The 21230-nt window shown below is 35.4% G+C and overlaps 1 protein-coding gene across 11 annotated transcripts in view; it reads left to right on the top strand.

Moving 5' to 3' along the window:
- Nucleotides 1-21230, top strand: part of LOC126751346 (segmentation protein cap'n'collar) — a 153740-nt gene that overhangs the window by 30753 nt on the left and 101757 nt on the right. For 9 of the 11 annotated variants that reach the window (XM_050461540.1, XM_050461538.1, XM_050461542.1 and 6 more), the window contains exon 3: nucleotides 818-2301. The exons of the other annotated variants lie outside the window; for them this stretch is intronic. In XM_050461540.1, coding sequence (XP_050317497.1) covers nucleotides 1333-2301 — 969 coding nt within the window. In that variant the 5' untranslated portion in view covers nucleotides 818-1332. The remainder of the gene's footprint in view (nucleotides 1-817; nucleotides 2302-21230) is intronic. 11 annotated transcript variants of the gene reach the window in all.

The following is a 21230-nucleotide window of genomic DNA, read 5'->3' as shown; positions in this document are numbered from 1 at the left end:
CCTAGTACTTCCGATTGAAAGATACTGACTGAGTTTTGAATTAAAAAAGACAGATGTTTTAAGTATTATATTTAAAATTTATTTATTTATATTCAAATAATATATGACCTAATTCAACTTCTGGAAGCTAAATCTAGAGTTTCATTTTGTGGTTGTTGTTTGGTTGTTCTAAGTACAAGTAACCCTTTAATAAGCATATTGGCAATTTTCTTTGATACAATTCTTCTGTTATTGCCATTAATATTATGTTAATCCTAATTCTTATGTAGATTTTGAGTACTTCATAGTACCGGAGTTCACCTCAAGATCGCCTCTAGTTGAATTATTGTTCATATCAAAAAGAAAAAAGTTAACTCTCAAATAATCCTGTCTCCGGTCGCCTCTATTAGAACCATTATTTCTGTCGGATTTTTGATTTTATTGTGTGTTTACGGAAAATACTTGGCTCATAAGTAATTTAGATGCATCCTGACAGCTTCATATGAGATATTTTTCTGCTCCGCCGTTGTTGCGGAAGGTCCCGTCTATTCCATTCTTGGTCACAACACTTCCTTATACCATCATATACATCCATACATCCATTAACGTAATCTCATTTACATATCATTACTTACTGCTCGCCATTTGCGCGAACGAAAACAGCAAGCATCCTTCACTTGTCATATTTGTAAATAAATTGCTCACATTCATAGCTTAATTATTTTTACATATTTAGTATATGTCCAATCACATTTATATATTGCCTCGTACACACATTTAAACACACATACGAATTTATATATTTATTTATATATTATTTTTCTCTGATCTCTTTCAGCGCTTTTAATTAATTGTGGGCTAATTGCGATTTAACGGTGCGAGGCATAAAGAGAACGTTTGTGTGCACCAAAAACAACAAATAAATATTTATAACAGCAACAACAGTAAATCCATAAAACAATTTGTGGTGCAAAAACGACTGCAGTAAAAGCCAGAAACAATTAAACATTGCGACAACTTAAATCGGGACAGATTCGTAACCCCCCCGAGGAACAGAAAATTATTACATAACCACATATTTATAGTTTATATCAAATCCGACTAAATTAAAGCAGAAAAGTCAAAGCACCAACGCACAAATTAACCTCAAATTCAAGGCAACGCGCCGCGGCGACTGCGTCGACGTCGCCGTCGACACTGAAAGTTGATTGTCACAGTTAGACTGTGACATTTCACACACTTTTCGGGGGTCGGAGGGTAGGGGTGACAAGTGGGTGCCAGAGTCCTGCGCACACACAACGTTAAATAACTACGCTAGTATTACCGTTAGCGCTAGCTTCACAACGGCTCAACATGATATCGAACAAGAAATCGTACGCCATGAAGATGCTGCAGTTAGCATTGGCCTTGAGCCTGCTGCACGTGGATCCGGATAATTTCCTGCAGCAACGCCTGCGCAATTGGGATTCACAGTTGGAGTTGCGCGATGGCGATGGCTGGGAATTGGAAATGTTGCGCGCCGTGCCGATGGTGGAGTATCCGTATGCGAATCGCAAAACTATGATGCCACTCATAGAGGATCTAATACGCTATGATCGCCAACATGACGCCACACCGCCGCAATATAACGTGACCGCTTACATGTTGAATGTGCAAAATGATGGTGGCACCAATCAGACCGCCACCCTACCGGAATTGCAGGCAACAACGAGTTCGACGACGAGCACCGCTAGTAGTGTGAATGTGGCCGGTGCTGCGGCCTTGGAACAGGCCGCTAATGCGGCTGCGGCTGCTGCGGCGGCCAGCACGAATGCCAGCAATATGGGTTTGCCCGCTTCGGAGTTGGATGTGTTTCTCAATTCGGAGAACTTTCAAGATCAGCGTTCGGTGTGGGAGCAAAACTTGGCCGATCTGCGTGACTTTGGCGATTTGGCCGTCAACAATCCCTACGCGGGCTTGCCGCTCAAAGATGAGCCGCACAACAACACCTATATTGATGTTAATTTGGATATGTTTTTTCCGAGTTTCGCAAGCGCAGTGGCGGGCGGTGTTGCGGTTAAGGAGGAAACAGTTGGCGCAGGCGCATTAAATGATACTTTTCCCGAACCGGCCGATATTGCAAGCATTAAAACCGAACAACTCGACAAAGAGGAGGAGGAATTTGTGGTAGAAAATGAAGTGGCCACCGCCTCAAGTACCAGCGACGAAGCAGCGCCGAAGATTAAGAAAGAAACGGAAAGTGGCGAGGATAATGGGCAAGCGGCAGCGAGTGAAGAATTCGATTTGAGCCCATTTATCAGCCAATTGGATTTATTTAAAGAGGTAACAAAAATAATTTTGAATATATTTACAGTTGTCATTGCCAAAATGTTGCGAGTTTGCTGTTGACCCCAGTGTGGCTTGGGTTATACATACTTATTTGATATGTTTATTGTATGTAGCTATGTTGGTTGCCAAACTTCTAGCCTAATATACTGTTTTCACTGCGTTAGTGTATCCAAATTTTTTACTTGGTCTCCGTTTCGATTTTCAAACAATTTTTTACAAAAAGCCAAATTTAATTGCAGTTCTTACATTCGGATACATTAGTGTGGGTCGATTTATAGGGTGCCAAAACAAAAAAAAAAAACGAAAAATAGCGTATGCGGGAAATGTTTTACGGATCATTATGCACAACTTTCCTTAAGAGACATCGAAAACTGGTTTCGAGGCAGCGATTTTTAAGGCAAAGTTTTTAAGGGATCATAAAAATTTGTTCGTCAGTTTTTAAAATATCCAAATGAAATTTCATACGTAGGTGCATTTTGATACTCTATTGATTATTTGTTGGAATTGGCCAGATTGGACAGCTATATCACATATCTCCCATACAACCGATTATTCAGATTTCCCATATTCCTTTAGGCAAAGTTGTTCACACTGATCCGTAGAACATATCCCGCAGAAAAAAATATCGACCTGCTTTAATATAACATACATATTTATATTGCTATATTTTCTTCATGTGTCTCTTCAACTTAATTGAATGTGACAAGCTTTTTTTATTAATTAATAAGCTTGATGTGGTTTTTAACCTTTCACATTTTAGTATGTTAATTCAAATTTACACATTTATCAAAAATATTCACCTTTAGGTATATAGTATATACTTATATTTTGTATACTTACAATTATAATACTTATAAGAACTTCATATATAAGAATTTTTTTTTTTTTTTACTTTTTTGATTTATTTTGACTTGAGTTTTGCTCAATAGAAATGTTTATTAATATTCTCCACTGCAGTCAAGAACCATATATAAATTTATTAAATTGCTGCAAAGCAACTTCCTCTTTTATTCGAGGTCGCTTTGCTTTAAACAAAGAAGAACAGTTTATACCGTTGTTCAATATTGTTTGTTTTTGTTTGTTTTTTTCTGCATACACAGCAGAGCAAAGCAGGAAGTATTTGCAGTCAGATGTATTAAAACAGCCAATTGTACAACTTTTTTTTCGCCAAAAATGCAGCCAATTTTGATATTTTTTCTTCGAAGAATAATCTATGTTTTAAAGGGTGATGCATTTTGAGGTTCCAAAACGTGATATTATCTGCTCACCGAAGTGTTCTCTCAATAAATCCATTGATTGATGCGATGTGTGGAAAGTGGCGTCGTATTGTTGAAACCAAATATCGCCGAGATCACGAGCTTCAATTTCAGGCATCAAATTAGTCGGTTATCATGGCGCGATAACGTTCGCCATTGACGGTTACGTTCTCACCGCCACCATTTTTAAAGATTTACATATGTACCGATGATTCTACGGGCCCACAATCGACACCAAGCCGAATGAAATGTCAGCTCTTGAATTTTTTCAAGTTGCTCTTCGTGCCAAATGCGGCAATTTTGCTTTTATTTACATACATATATATGTGTATCCATTAAGCCAGAAATTAGGCTCACGCTGAACAAAATTTGGCTGTGTCACATCTGAGCTATAGGGCGGTTGCGGAAGCATTGGGATGCCGGCTTTGGTTTGGTAGCTGTTCACAAGAAAAACGTTGTGAGCCGGAGCGTTGTCGTGGTGCAACTTCCAACCGGCTGTGATGTCTTGTCACACCCATTGTATTCTTCGTTTGAGTCTCTGAGGACCTCCACATAAAACATGGCGTTGATGGTTTGTCCAAGAGGAACAAATTCATGGTGGACGATGTCTTTGATGTCAAAAAAGAGAATGAGCATCATTTCCACTTTGGAATTGCTCATTCTTCTGGTCTTCATCAGCGACCTCTTCCCGGCCCTCCAAAAAGGCCTGGTACCACCGAAACCCCACGTGCTCGGAGACAACTGACCAGTCGCGGCGGAAGAAAATCAGTCCTATTACTTTCCGGACAAAACCTGTACTATATTTTCTTCGCTGCATGTTGGACGTTGTCTATTCGGTCGAATATTATCCAATAATGAATGCTGGGTCTCAAGATGGGTGATGGTGTTGCGAATAGTACGCTCAGTAGGCCGATTATGTTGACCATAAGTTGAGCGAAGCGCGCGAAACACATTCTTTACAGAACGTGAATTTTCGTAATAAAGTTGAACGATTTGTAAACGTTGTTCAGACGTAAGTCTTTCCATGATGTAAATAATACTGAACAAAAATAACATGACATCTTGACACGATTCACGCTTGATCTGTCAAAAAATAAGGGTTTTGATACAAGTACCTCTACTTGGATCACCCGTTACTTATTTAATTATGCCAGTTTTTGTGATTTATACTAATTGTTTGTTTTACGAAATACTTCTGATTTGGAAAAAGGAGTCCAAAATGTTGGCTATAAATGAATTTGACCTGTTTTTAAAGATTTCAAATATACTGTTTTAAAACTATCGAGAATAATATCTTAGAAATTGTTGCAGTTTTTCGACTATCTTTCTTTTAAAATATTTTAAAACATTTTAATAAAAAATATTACTTTGTAATATAATCCTCACAATACTGTGTTTTTATAATCTCTGTTTCCAAAGCTCCTAAAGCAATTATGTCTGCTTTACAACCCTCCTAAGCAATTCAACTGGTTCTACTTGCGTAAATATGCTAACTTGACTTTCGAAATCAATAATTTTACAAATATAAAAAAGAAAAACAAACAGTTTCCTACAACAAACATATCAAAAAATCATAACCTAGAAAATATCTGTTTAACATAAATTTATTATCACAGACGACTTTGCACGAAACTGCAAAATGTCCATAACTTTCTAAAATTAGATGCAAGCAAAAATAAAAAAAAAATCGCAAAAATTGCATTTGGGTCAACGCTAATTGACTATACTAAACTCGTGCTGAATTGAGTTAATTTTTTATAAAATTATTTTTTGTTGTTTTTCTCTTTTTTCTCTTTTTTTTATTTTTCTCGTTTTGTGTGTTTTTTTGTTTTTCTTATTCTTTTTCCACCCCGCCGCGGGCTGCAACTGATTCAACGTTTTTCCATAATAAAATGAATTTTTTAAAACGTTTCGTCTTATTATTTGCATACATTTGCATTGAACGCAAAGAAAGAATAACAAAAACAGCAAGAAAAAAAAACAAATGCAGAATTATACACTTAAAAATACAACAAAAACACATGCAGGCAAACAAAAATAGCAGCCAACAAATTTATCTTCAAAGCGTTCGCCTTAACGCGACGAATCAAGAACATCCAGTCGTTTAGTCAGCAAGTCGGTCAGATGCTGCCGCGAGCTGATGCTGTTTTTTTTTGTATAAGTGGCAATGCTTTACTGTTGCTACTGCTGTTGCTGGCGCTGCTGTTGTCGTTGGCACTGCTGTTGCAAAAGTTGGTGACACGCTCACGACAATAATTGTTGTTGTTGGTAAAATAAAAATGCACACAATCTTATAAAATATAATTTTATTAGCGAATGCGTTAATTTCACTAGTAAGTTTGTGCAATACCCGGGAAAAGTGAGAGTTTTTAGTTTTTCTAAGCTTTTGTTCCAATACTAGTCCTTTTTCTGGTTTTATGCAATTTTTATGAGTTCGGATATGTTTATAAAGGGTTACATGGGTTTACGGGTTTAAAAAAATCGTCTTCTTTATTGTCTTATTAAAGTCAACAACACCTCTAGAATATTGTCCCAAATTTTCAATTTGATCCGAGTAATAGTTTCTAAGATACAGCCTTGAGAACTTGTGCGCTAGAGACTAGCTGGACTAGTGCGCCGTCTGTAAATGCGTTTTACTCGAAACTGTGTTTTTAAAGACGGTTGGCTAGATTTCTCGAGAACTACTCAACCGACCTTCATAAAATTTTGCACAGATCTTTAAGATACAATTCTTAAAGACTTGGACGAAGGAATTTTTTTCGATTACGACTATTTAAAAAAAAAATATCACGAAATTTTCACAGAAAGTTTAATATTTTTAGTAAAAATGTCTGTCAAAAATCAAATTTTCAGTTTTTTTTGTTTCGTCCAAGTTCTAATATATGGTTCTAACCAAAACACATATTTTTTCACTTTATATGTTCCTGTAAGGGTTTACTGCCAACGCGGGCTCATCTTTTTTCCGAGTGGTCACCGGAAATGGCGTCGCAATGGCCGAGTTTAAAATATTTTTTTCTAAAACATTCGGAATTTCTTTGTTAATAGTGTGTGTTTGTAACAATGAAAAATTCTAATATAATATTAAATTTTTTATATCAGAAAAAAATTGTTGAAAAAATGCTTTTTTTTACCCGAGGAAACCCATGTAACCTCTTAAGGCCTTTCCTCACAGGTAGTTTTTGACGTTCTCATGAATTAATTGATCGATTATCAGTGTATGTGTCAAGGTTTGTTGTGATTGGTTAAAATTTACCTATCTAATATAACCTATATCATAAAACTGGTTTTGAAAGTGAGCCGGTCTTTCAGTTGAGAGCATATAATACCAGGTTGGCAGAAGGTTTGATAGCTACTGAACTTATTCATGTTTTATTCTAGAGATGTTTTAAAATTTAATAAGACAATAAACAAACGATTATTTGAAACCCGTAAACCCATGTAACCCCTTAAACAATAACAGCCCATAGAAAGAGCCCAATTTCCATTCCGCTTTCACTAATATATGCTTGAATATCATCAAAATATCTTCTTATTACAAATTAACTGTTTTCTAATCCAACTGTTTTTAACTGAAGACTTAGTGTTGCAGAGCGTGGCCTAAGAATTTTTATGAAGCATTCTTTACAAAGTTCTCTACAATATTGGTAATTGCTGAGATCGACAAAACGTAAACAAAATCAAGAATCATTTTGTCCAAGAAAACTGTTAATCCCCAAATATTGTTTCGTTTCAAGATTCGCCATAGCTATAAAGGCTGTACAAAAGTGCCATTAATCAACTCGGTTCCACTTTGAATCTAGTTTGAAAAGTTATAGTACAGAACCAGTCTCTTCATGACCGCCTTCCTCTTGCTTCAAATTTGATTAAATGCATCAAAGTATGATGTACAGAAATACATTAATTTGTACAAATATACCATAATGCAGTCGTGTTGGTAGACGGGCTTGTCATGAGTTCCATCGTTTCGCCACATTACGCACATGCATTGTCTGATATTTTTCAGGGTAATTTTTGGGTAATACTTATTTTTAACATTCGCGAACAAGCAAAATGAAATAATTGCTTAACACTTTTTTTTATTAATATGGTGAAAATAAAAAAAAAAACAGTGGCAAGGTCTATAATTTGTAAGATGTATGTACATATAGTACATATGCAATGAGAATAATTTCAAAATTTCATCCTGTGCAAGTAAAAATTGCTTCTTGTGTCTCTTTTGAGCATTCAATAAATATTATTTATGTGTCATATATATATGTATAAATATATGTGAGTACATATACGTATATGTGTATATGTGTGGAATAAGAAATCGCCAATATGTCTGTCATGACTCTTCATTTGCCAAGCATCCGAACATTTAGATGAAATTTTGTTGAAGCTTATATTCGAAATTAATATTAAGGGCATTGACTTTTCAATTGTAATTTATTTATTTATTGTTAGATAAATTAGTGACTACCCTAAAACTAATATGCAAATTTCGTTTCTCCATTAAAACAATTGCTATTTTTTGCTTGGTGATTTATGGAGGTAAAATTCGGTTCGTCATGCTAAAGGGTGATCTATTTCAAGGTTTCTTACTTTTTTTAAAGAAAAAAGACAGAAACTTCAAATTGAATGGGAAATGTTTATTATCACTCAAAAGAACATTATTTTGCATTTATTTTTTGAGATTATCTCTTTTAAATTTTAGCCGCGGCTACGTATAGGACGGTCCATCCGTTAAGACCAATTTTCGATTACTAGTTTGAGCATTTCGACTGGTAACTGGCGAATGAAAAACGTGATGTTATGCTTCAAGACCTGAATCGAAGCGGGATTGTTCGCATAGATTACAGACTTTATACATACTCACAGAAAAAAGTGTAACGGTGTGATATCACACAATCTTGGTTCAAAATGTGAAATTATCTGCTCACCGAAGGGTTCTCTCAATAAATCCATTCGTTGATGTGATGTGTGTGAAGTGACGCCGTCTTGTTGAAACCATATGTCGCCAAGATCACTAGCTTCAATTTCAGACATAAAAATAGTTGGTAATAATGACGGCATAACGGTCGCAAATGACGGTTACGTTCTCACCGGCATCATTTTTGAAGAAATATGGACCGATGATTCCACCGGCCCACAAACCACACCAAACCGTTGTTTTTTTCTGAATGAAATGGCAGCTCTTGAATCTCTTCAGGTTGATCTTCGTCCAAAATGCGTCATCGCTGAGCAAAATTTGTCTCGAAAACGTCGAATCTTCTTGGAACTTTTCAAGAGCCCATAGAATAAAGCGATCAATTCAATTTAAGATCTCGACGACTGCTATATTTTCTTTACTGCGTACCGGACGTGGTCTATTCGGTTGAATATTATCCGATAATGAATGCTGGATCTCAAGATGGTTGATGGTGTTGCGAATAGTATTGAGAAAAGTACCTCTATTAGGATAACCCGTTACTTGAAATCGCACCATTGTTAAACGGAAACATCGAAAACTTTTGGCCTCACTGCAGCAACTTTTTCCTCAATCACCTTGTTGGCTAGCATAAAAATAAATTATTCATGTCACTGTTACACTAGTACTCACCCCTTTTGAAAGTTATTCATTCACAGCAGAAATTTTTAATAAGTCGTTGACGTTCTGTTGGCAGTTCGAAAGCATTTCATTTGATTCGTTTGTTCTTATCCAATCGATAGATCCAACTTTGCCTAGCTGCCTGTTCGATAATTTCCATTTCGCGTTATCTGTCCATTCTTATCACCCACATGCGTGCATGAAAGGAAAATATTGAGGGCGAGTGACTTCACTCTCGGTCATTCAATATTAAATTATCGATTTTTAGCCCATCAAGTGCTGTGTTTACTTTGTGTTGTTGGCTTTTTGTTTTTTACAAACCTCAGGTGTTTGTACGTACATACATATGTATGTAATGACTTACTGTCGTGGGATGCATACATTACTCATATTTTAAATATACACCCACATACTTACATTGTAATATATGTTTATATTTAAATTTATCGTGTCTGTGATATTTTTCTTTCACCTTTTTAACTTTTTTTTTGTGTGTAGCAATGAATCATGGAAAACGTAGTTTCACGTTTTACAGCTTTTACATTTATCGATTTGTGATTTGTTGTTGTTACTACTAAAATAGTAATCGTTATTAATTGGCATTTCATGTTCTAAAAAGTGTTGACCCAATCGGGCTTACTAATTTTTCTGTCTTATTTAATTTTGGTTTTGTATGTGGTGAGTTCAGTAGACAAGGTGACTTTTCATTGTTATTAAATAATATTTAATTACCCATGAATAGTAATTTTGTTCTGTTAAAATATTGTTTCCTTAAACGTTTATACTCCAACAATCTCGAATCACTGCTGATATAGTTTTCTACTACGGAATATTGTTGAGTTCTTCCATTGAGTCAGTCCTCACTGATTGTCGCCAGGACTCCATAGGGTCTTTAGAGGCGAGCAAGATTCGTTCGCGCATTGCAGATTGGAATCCACTGTTTATCTGAAATTTATGGAGCAAATTGTGCGAGAGATTCCATTGCGGAGTACTAACATTCCCAACAGCATATTCACAAATCTCCACTAAACTCAGTTCCTACTACGCTCATAGAAAAAATTCCTGTTCCTTCATGCTTCTACTCAGATTTGAAAACAGAACTAAATTGCAGGGTTAGTTTTTCGCCAGTAATGACACTTTTTATCAAATTCCGAACAACATTACTTGAGGAATGCTACCTAGTTGGCAGTCTTTTGTCGGATACAAATCTGATTTTCATATAAAATCTGAAAAACCTTTGGTTTCCGTAAACCCAATTGCCGTAAAACTTTTATAACCACTCCATTTTTTCACTAGTACATTGTCGTCTTGCGACGTTATTGAAAGTGTTTGTGCTTCTTATAATTTACTTCAGTATACATAGATTTCGTCTAGTGGTCAGATATACATATGTTTCTCTGTAACATTTGTGTTCATTATTCTTTGGGAAAATTACTATTTAAAGACGTACACAATAACACTGCTGAAGGGTCTCATCCAGAAAATGTTCTGGGATAAGTTTCGGTCTGCTGTAATTTATGTCGAAGGCATTTTATTATTTTTCTGTGTTTTAATTGAAAGGAAAGTGTTTTACCACTAAAATCTACCCTCTAATTGAAACATAAAATCCTCATGAATGTGTCAATGCTATAAAAGACAACTCAACATTAGAATGGAAGCGTATGTAACTCACCTTACGATTTGAACCCACTAGTACCCCTAGTACTTCTATACAGAATTGTTGTGTCATCGTATTATACCAAGCAAAACAATGTCACGAACTTATATCTTAGAAAAAAGAACCGGTCAGCATAACTACAGCTTTGTGCAAAATACTACTATAATGTATACATACATAGTTATAAGGGTGATCCATTTCGAGGTTTCCTCCTTAAAAAAAAAAAACACAGAATCATCTCTTTCCACTGTTGTCCGCGTCTACTTCTCGGATGGTCTATGCGTTGAGTCCAATTTTTGATGACTCGTTCGAGCATTTCAACGGGTAACTGACGACTGACGCGCATGATGTTTTGCTCCAAGGCCTGAATCGAAGCGGGATTGTCCGCATAGACTTTAGACAAAGGAGAAAAAGTCTAACCGTGTAATATCACACGTTCTTGGTGGCCCATCGACCGACCCAAAACGTAAAATTATCTGCTCACCGGAGTGTTCTCTGAATAAATCTATGGATTGATGCGATGTGTTGGAAGTTGCGTTGTCTTGTTGAAACCAAGTGTTTGAAGAAATATGGACCGATGATTCCACCGGCTCGCAAACCACACGAAACCGCTATTTTTTGCATGAAATGGCAGCTCTTGAATCTCATCAGGTTGCTTTTCGTCCCAAAGGTGGCAACTTTGCTTGTTTATATACCCATTAAGCCAGAAATGAGTCTCATCGCTGAACAAAATTTGATTCGAAAACGTCGGATCTTCTTGAAACTTTTCAAAAGCCCATAGACCGTTTAGGCGTAAGTCTTTCCATAATGTCAAGCAATACTGAACAAAAATAACATGACAGCGTGACACGATTTCGCGTGATCTGTCAAAAAAAAGATATTGAAAAATTACCTCTATTTGGATCACCATATAACTGCACTCCTAACTCCTTCAACAGCAAGATAAAGATCTCTTTATACCCTTTTATGTTTGGTATAAGAGAGGGATTTATAGCTAAAATTAACGTTTTTTGTTTTAAGGTTATGTCAACACTTAATATTCTCATACTCCCCAAATGTAGGTCTGACACAGACAATTTTATCTAAAATAATTTTAATTCCGAATTGCGGCTTCATTTAACCACATACAATTTTACATAGAAAAATGTATTATTTTTTAGTGAATTTTTATTTTAACCGCAACAAAGCTAAATTATCTAATAATTTTCACAAACAGAACTTTTGCGCTTCGAAGTAATTGCTAATGTTTACTATTTATGTGATTGACTATAATTTAAACAAGAAAAAATATTACGAGGGTTGCTATAAATGTTTCTATACTTGGGCACTTTCAATTCAGCCAGACACCTTTCGACGATTCCATTGATCATGAATCGCGTATTAAAGAATATATAGTACATACACTACAAAATTTTCAACGGCCACTGTAGTCACTAATGCTTAATTACTTTCTTTGCTGCTAAGCTTTGAGTTAAATTACGCATAGCTCGGACTTAGCTAAGTGGCGAGCGTGTGAGCAAAGCTCAGCGATGGCAATGATATTCGTACCGATTTCACAAAGGTTAACCGCTACTAAATATGTTACATACACACCTGCTTAAATAAATACATATGCATGTGAGCGCGTGTATGTCTGTATGTATGCTCAAGCGATTGCGAAATAATCGTTCATTTTTGCGACACGTTTGTGTGGTGTCATTAAATGTGATTTCAAAGCGCCTGCACTTGAAAGCTCAGTAAGCAACCAACACTCGTTTCTGCGCTTATTGTAACCGTGTCCGTGGAGGCACAACAATAATAACGTTTGGCGAAAGAAATATGCAAGTATGTAAATGTACCGATTATAGAAAGAACAAGTAAGGAAGGCTAAGTTCGGATGCAACCGAACATTTTATACTCTTGCAACTTGCAAAAAGCCAGGAAAATATATTAAGATGTAAAACGTCAACATGAGGATCGGGATATAAACATTTTTATATATACATACTGTATATAACTCATACACTGACCGACATATTCGGTATAAGGTTTGTTAGACAAACAAGAAACATTATATATGGTATATGGCAATTGGAGTAGTGTCGAAAAATGTTCCCTGGTTTTCATAAATTAACCCACATATAATCACCAATCATTTGGTATAAAATCAGACGGATGTTCGAAAATCCTGATATTAGTTATATGGAGGCCAGATCAAGTTTTCGGCCGATTCTATCCATTTTAGGCACAACGATACACTGTTATGAGTAAAACACACATTCTCATTCGATATTAAGTCACCCGGAAGTTCGAAAATCTTTATAATAGGTTGTCAAAAAAGTCTTGCGGTATTATCGCTAGTTGGCGCTGAAAGCGCGTAGTTCTAGTTTTATTCGTCGCATCGGGTCATGCTATATCTTTTTGGAAAGCTTATTTCACGCGCTAACACGTGTTTGATTGATTGTCGTTTCTTTTAAGTCGTTCCTGAGTTATAGCGTCGCAAACATGGAGCAAAATAAAGAGAAAATACGGCATATTTTACAGTACTACTACGATAAAGGCAAAAGCGCATCTCAAGCCGCCAATAAAGTTTGCGCAGTTTATGGACCCGATACAGTTTCCATTTCCACCGCACAACGATGGTTTCAACGTTTTCAACGTTTTCGTTCTAGTGTAGAGGTGGTCGAAGATGCGCCACGCCCCGGAAGGCCTGTCGTCGAAAATTGCAATAAAATCGCTGAATTGGTCGAAAGAGACCGGCATAGTAGCAGCCGTAGCATCGGTCAAGAGCTGGGCATGAGTCGTCAAAAATTCATTTCAATTTCAATAAAAAAAAATTTAATAAAAATACCGCAAGACTTTTTTGACAACCCATTATTATTATTTTTTGATCCAAAGAGATACTATTATCAAGTAAATATTCTCTCTGAATTTCGATTGTATATCGCATTCATTGACCTATATTTTCGGTCAAAAGTCTACTATATATACTTGGGTCTACATCATCGGTTCCTAGGGGCTTGAAAAGTTGTTTTTCAAAATTTTTCGCCCAGAGGTGTCCATTTCTACTGCGATCCCCTGTGCTAAATTACAGTTTATATCTTAATTTAGTCTTTAGCTTTGGCACTTTATAGATTTTTGATTAATGGAGTTTTGTGGGCGTGGCAGGGGTCCGATCACGCCTATCCACGAACTCGAATTTTTTTTTATAATAAGAAACGCTTACCAAGTTTCATCAAGATATCTCAATTTTTATTCAAGTTACAGTATGCACGGACGGATGGACGGACAGATGGACAGACATATCTCGATATTTTTTAGCTGATACGTGCAACCGTTAGATGGACAAAATTATTATACTCTGTAGCAACATATTGCAAGAGTATAACAATCATTAAATGGATTAGTTCATTTACATTTAAAACAATGAAAGTTCTAAAGCTAGAGCTTTCCTCTACAAATATGAGGAAATTTGCGAGGCTTAAGAAATTGTACGATGATACACAAATTTCTTATAAAAACAATGTAATAGTAAGGTAACACTAGGGACTGGACTAGGGCTTCACTTCAGACATAATCGAGGCTTAAGTCCTTTGCTTGTAGATAAGAAGATGCAACTTTCCCGGAAAACTCGGAAAAAATTCTTGCATTCGAAGAGAAAAAATAGACACATAGCAGAACGAGTTGTCTGCTTTCTACTTGAGATGGAAATTGTTTTTGAAAAGGTACCAAAAACAAATTCAAGAATATAACAGTGAAATTCCCCATTTCGGACAGTTCTCCACCATAACTGGAAAAATTTCATAGACATAATTTTTTTTTTAATCCTTTTCATATAATTTCTTATAACTGGACATGAGGTCGTTCTAATGACCGAACACGGACACTATTTTGGTAACATTTCGTTTAAATTATCTCTGAAAAACGGACAAGATTTCATCAAATTGACGCCAGACGCCATAACCTTGCCAGCCGACTGTTGCGTTTTTCCTCGCTTTGGAGCGAGTTCATCGTGTGCTGTCCACTCGGATGTCTGTCGATTAGACTTCAGAGTGAAATAATATAGTCACGTTTCATCCATTGTCACCTTGCGACGCAAAAACTCGGATTTTTACGCTTGGCCATCTCTAAGCGTTGCCTCGAATCATCAACTCGTCGTTGTTTTTGGTCGAAAGTGAGCCCGCGCGGCAGATCTTTTTTATGTCCAAATATTCGTGGATGATATGATTAACACGTTCAGTTGATATCTTTAGAGTGCCCGCTATCTCGAACAACTTCTGTTTACGGTTGACTGTTCAAAACGATATAATTCACAAACTGTGACCTGGTCTACGAAAAGGGAGCTAACGTGCGAAAACTAGTTTTCTGGGAAAAGCTGTTAAAAATAATCGTCAGTTTCTCGTTATCTCATTAATTGTTCTCCTTTTTTTTGACACCTAAGCCCCCTTTCCGTAGACCAGGTCACAACTAATGATCCGACAGTTGTCAAATTTATGCACGCGCCTTTTGAAGGTTAGGGTTAACTAAAAATCGTATATATTTTTAGTAGCGCGATCTATGTGTCAGGCCACAGACTTCTCTATTGACCTTTTATGCTATAATAAATGCACCTGTGAAGGGTATTATTTCGACTCATCCGAGGTGTTTTTATTTAACTTATTTTATAACCAAGTAAACTAGGGTGTAGTTTCTTAGAAATGTCTGAAACACATAATTGTTTATGTGTATACTCTATCGTACATATGTACATATATGTATATTTATTATACCCTGAACAGGGTATATTAAGTTTGTCACGAAGTTTGTAACACCGAGCAGGAAGCGTCGGAGACCCTAAAAAGTATATACATATATAAATGATCAGTATGTTCAGCTGAGTCGATTTAGCCATGTCCGTCTGTCTGTCTGTCCGTCCGTCTGTATATATACGAAGTAGTCCCTCAGTTTTTAAGATATTGTTTTGAAATTTTGCAAACGTCATTTTCTCTTCAAGAAGCTGCTCATTTGTCGGAACTGCCAATATCGGACCACTATAACATATAGCTGCCATACTTACTGAACGATCGGAATCAAGTTCTTGTATGGAAAACTTTTGCATTTGACAAGATATATTCACGAAATTTGGTATAGATTATTTTCTGAGGCAACAATGTAATCTCCGAAGAAATTGTTCAGATCGGCTTACTATAGCATATAGCTGCCATACAAACCGAACGATCGGAATCAAGTTCTTGTATGGAAAACTTTTGCATTTGACAAGATATATTCACGAAATTTGGTACCGATTATTTTCTAAGCCAACAATGTAATCTCCGAAGAAATTGTTCAGATCGGCTTACTATAGCATATAGCTGCCATATAAACTGAACACATAGTTACTAAAAGAAATGCACCTGTGAAGGGTATATCAGCTTCGGTGCAGCCGAAGTTAACGTTTTTTCTTGTTTATTTATATGTTTTGGAAATTCGCTAAAAGCCACCATGTGTCCGAAAAAGAAACAAGCAAATAAAAGAAAACTGTCTTATAACCAACAACCGGCAATTAACGATCACGCATACATATCTCTGTACTGACATACCACATACATATGTATAGTATATCAACATACATAAATACATACACATGTATCTAAAATTATAATGGCTTAAAAATACATAAACATGAAAGCTTGCATTAAGAAATGGTTTCGCGTGTACGGAAATATTATATATATGAATAAATGTGTGTGTATGTAGTTATATTTGTGTGTGCAAGTGGTCTTAACACTAATTAACGCTCCACCTGTGCCTTCCATTTATGGCACTCAAGTGTGACAGAGTTTTGATCAAATGCCTGTATACCCAGTAAACATTTTGGTTTGAGTGTTATTTGCTTAAAAGTTTTATTTTGAAAGTTAAAAGTAGAAATGAAACAATATTCGGGCAGTTCCGGTTCGAAGCATATCCGAAATCGGCATTGTATAAAATTGTATATTTGATATTTAATAAATGATATTTGTACAATGTTTTCTTAGGTATAATTATAGACACGGACTCTTACATGCACGCTCGGTCACTACCGACCTTTCTTCCGCTGACTTGTTGTTAGTTTGGTTCTCTACTTTTGTTGTCCAGCTTCAACTAATTTTAAATTTGTTTTTTCTAATATTTTAGTTCGTTTTGGTGCTTACTAGTTACTATTTTTGTTAGTGCTGCGTAGTAGTAGTGTCTTCGCCTACCTGATCGCACCAGCCAACGAACTCTGGCGAAACTTTGGAGCCACTAGCTTTCTGACTTGAAAATGATTCATTGAACTTTCTTAGCTCATTCTTCATTCTTATGCACATGTATTCACTTACATACATACATGTGTTTTGTAGTCTCTTTTTGGCGTTCTATTTTCGAGTCAAATCTCATTTTACGCTAACTCGCTTTTTTCGGTTTTTCTTGTATTTTTTACACCTTTCGTATTTTATTTATGTCTTACAGTTTTTGGTTTTTATTTTTTTTGTTTTATTTTTTTATTTTATTTTTTATTATTTTTTGCTTAGAGTTTTCTTACTTTTTTTTTTTTGCTTTAGCGTTTTGTGTTCTATGTTTTTCTTTTGCGTTATTCATGCTCAACTTGTGTTTTTTACCTTTTTTGGATCGTGCAAATTATTTTCGTGCACGAAATTATTGATTCCTTTCCTTTTGGCTTGTTCTTTATTATATATAGATCAAAATTTATTATCCGTCAAAAAGTTTTTCAATTTCTGGAAGCTGGGCAACTGGCAAAACAAAAACCTGAATTTATGTATGAAAGCAATTTGTGGTTTTGAATTTTTATTAAAGCTCAACCTACTTTTGTTATTGAATTTGCATAGAGCTTTCACAAAAGTTTAGTTTCTTCAATAATTTTGATTTACATATTACAAAAACCGTCGCTGCTTCTGTTCATTGAATGAAAGATTCTGGTTTTCTTATGTAGAATTATATTTTTAGTATTTTCTATTTCTACCGCTATCTTATGAAACCAGTAGCATCAAACTTTGCATACCATTCCTTTATTTGCTGAGCTAACTATCCAATGAAATTTGTTCGTAACAGATCCATTTAAAAAGGCTTGTTTATGCGTGTTTTTTAGACATGTGATTTTCAAGAGCAAATGAACCCTTTCTAATGTAAAGTTATTGCCAAGAATTTAGCATTATTTTAAAGGTTAGGTGTAGCCATAATATTTTAAAAATGGTTTCGGGCAAGTGATCACCGCGGTTGCCTCGATTAAATTCCAACCACAAGGCCCAATTTTCGATCACTATTTCCGTATATTCAGTTCCAAGGCGTCAGTTGTCCTTCAATCAATTCATTGTTTCGTTGGCTGTATGGCGTGTAGCGCCTTTAGAATCAAAGGTCTTCCTCAGCAACATTCTCCAACTCAATTATGAAAAAGTCATTGACTGTAGTAGGCTTCAGTTTTGAAGAAATATGAACCAATGATTTTCGCCTGTCCATAAGCACATAAAAAATGTCATTTTGAGGATGTAACAGGGTCTTAGCAATGACTTGTGGGTTATTACCACTCCAAATGTGATAATTTTGTTTATAAACGTCCCATTCAATCAAAAGTGAGCTTCAGCGCTGAACCAAGTTTTCTTGTGAGATTCGGGATCGGTGGCAAAATCCTTAATTCATAGTCATTGGACTGATATCGGAATATAGCTAAAAGAGAAAAAAGAAAAAATTCATAGTTTTAAATCCATTTCTCAGTAAAACACATTTAATTCTGTCTCTCTCTCTCTCTCTCTCTCTTTTAACAAAACTTCGATTTGAAGGTCTCAAGGTTTTTAACCACTCTTTTGCTATTCGAATCACTTCCTAGCCCGTTGTCCGCTAAACGAACCTCAAAACATAAGTATAATAATGAAGAAGATTCCTGACTTCATATAACTACGAATTCTTTTCCTCTCTATAAAATTTACCCTGACAATAGGGTTAGTCACTCCCAATTACCACATCATGACTGTTGTTATAAATAATACATAAATATATACATATATAAATATTTATTTAGTATATGTAAGTATGTAGTTTAATTAGCTTTCCTATTTTTATTTACATCGCTTTTACTACGTCTACAGCAACTTCCATCGCTAATGGGACTGTCGGTAGGTGCGCACTTGAGTTGTTGATAAATTCGCAGAACTTGACTTATTTACATTTACATATATTTACATATTTATATGGAAATAGCTCGAAAATCAGTCGCGTCGTCTGATTTTTTAATTATGAACTTCAGCCACCAAGTCACCAACAACAATAAAGCAAACAAATATTTGCAAGCTTGTGACCGATTTTTCCACATTTACACGCGAAGAATGTTTTTGTATGCAAATTGATAAATAATCAGAATAAAACCAAATTTCATTTAAATTCATATTCGATTCTTGCTGACGTTTGTAAGCGCATTTGTTGTTGGAATTTATCCACTGGCTCAATACTTCGCTGCCATGGAGGTGAATTTCGGCTCTTCCGCTCGGTTTTATCGGTGTTGTGTGCACATAAGGGCTTATAAATATGTATGAATTAATTTGCCTTAAGTTCGTTGAATTACTTCTAATTGTTTTTTTTTTTTATTTATAATACACTTGACAACAATAATTAAGAGTGTTAGCGCGCTATTAATGTTATTATTGTTTTTTGTACCGCTGAAAAATGTAGTTATTATTTATATGTATGTATGTATTTCTTTTTTCCTGAAAAATATTAGATTTGTACAAAAATTGTTAATTTGAGCTTCATGTTTAATAAATTTTTTGTGGACAAATTGCAACGAAAATGTCTCAAGCATAACAATACGCATTAGGGTGTGCCTTATTTTGAAGTTAATTTCACTTAAAATTATTTATTTTCTAATTAATCAGTTATGTTATATTTAAAAACAAGAAAACACGTTAACTTCGGCTGTACCGAAGCATTAATACCCTTCACAGTTGCAAAAATGTGTATAAAACGATCTTTACCTTGATCAGTTTGTATGACAGCTGTATGCTATAGTAATCCGATATGAACAATTTTTCCGAATATTACACAATTGCCTTAGACAATAACCCGTACCAAATTTTTTGAAGATATCTCGTCAAATGAAAAACCAATCCATACAAGCACTTCATTCTGATTGTTCAGTTTGTATGGCAGTTATATGCTAAAGTGGTCTGATAACGGCAATATCAACAAATGATCAGGATCTTGGCGAGTAAAGGATGTGTGCAAAATTTCAGATCGATATCTCAAAAACTGAGGGACTAGTTCGCATATAAGTATTTTTATATAATATTTTATTTATTATTATAAATTTTTATTTATTTACGAGGTCAAAAAAACCATTAACCTTATGTATGCAAATAAACCATAAATTTAACACGTCCCTATTTAAATCACACTTCAAATTGTTGTTACATTAACTCATTACTTTCGCATTATCAAATTAAATTGTTTTACTATTTATCTACAAATATTTGCTTTTCTAATTCTTAAGCGTTGTATAAATATGTTTGTAAGTGCTTCTGTAGTTGTGTAAGTTTTCCAATATTTTCCCCCCAAAATCCCTTTTCTTATAGTACACTGGACGGTATAGCAACACTGTTTTGTCAAATGCATTCGCAGTTCATTCGTAAAAGAAAACATATGTTTTTACCGGCGTTTTATATTCACCACACATTTTCTCTTTGCAATTCGCCTATTTACAATTTATTTATCTCGTCATCTCGCACCTTAACAGCGAATGCTTTCAACTCATTTTTTGTTCGTTCGCTTATTACAAAGTTGCTGAATATAAAATGCCAATTGGAGAAGTATTCAGCTATGTCAGCGGTGGATGGCACAAGTGGCGAGCTTTTGTTTGTTACTTCTACTTGTCGATAGGTGGCGCTTCTTGCATCTGATGGTGGCTTGCGTTTGGCTTGGTGTTCTTCGTTGCTTTGACTGAAAACATTACAAGAGGATATCAGTCTAGATGATAGGGAATAATTTTTTTTTTATATTCACTATCATTTTCCATTTTAACTATAATTCGTTGCTTATTATTCATAAGTTGTAAGTGGGTCTCTACTCTATGAACTTCTGTTATATATATTTAATAGGTCTTCTACGTTAGCTGACTACATATTTCATTTTCGTGTTGGTGTTAGAGACATTTTCTAGTGTTTCACTACTTTAGACGGTATTCGTAAATTTACTTTGAATTTCCTTTAGAACTCAACACAATAAATTATAATTTGTTTTTTTGAGAATTAAAATAATATCTATTAATAATAGCTGGTAAGATTCCCAAAATCACAGCATGGACGCCAATAGGGCAATGACCTGTTAAAAGCCCCACAACTTGGGAGAGGCTATCCTTAGTGAGCGCAAAGAGAGCACTAGATTTCTTGCGATCGATCTTGGGCTGAAAGGCTTTTGCGATAGCGTATGTGCCGATGGTGGCCCAGTGCTGGCCAAGCTT

This window comes from Bactrocera neohumeralis, chromosome 2, assembly GCF_024586455.1.
Source record: "Bactrocera neohumeralis isolate Rockhampton chromosome 2, APGP_CSIRO_Bneo_wtdbg2-racon-allhic-juicebox.fasta_v2, whole genome shotgun sequence".
Classification (NCBI taxonomy): Eukaryota; Metazoa; Arthropoda; class Insecta; order Diptera; family Tephritidae; genus Bactrocera; species Bactrocera neohumeralis.
The sequence above is the reverse complement of the archived record's forward strand: the minus strand, read 5'-3'. Positions and strand labels throughout refer to the sequence as shown.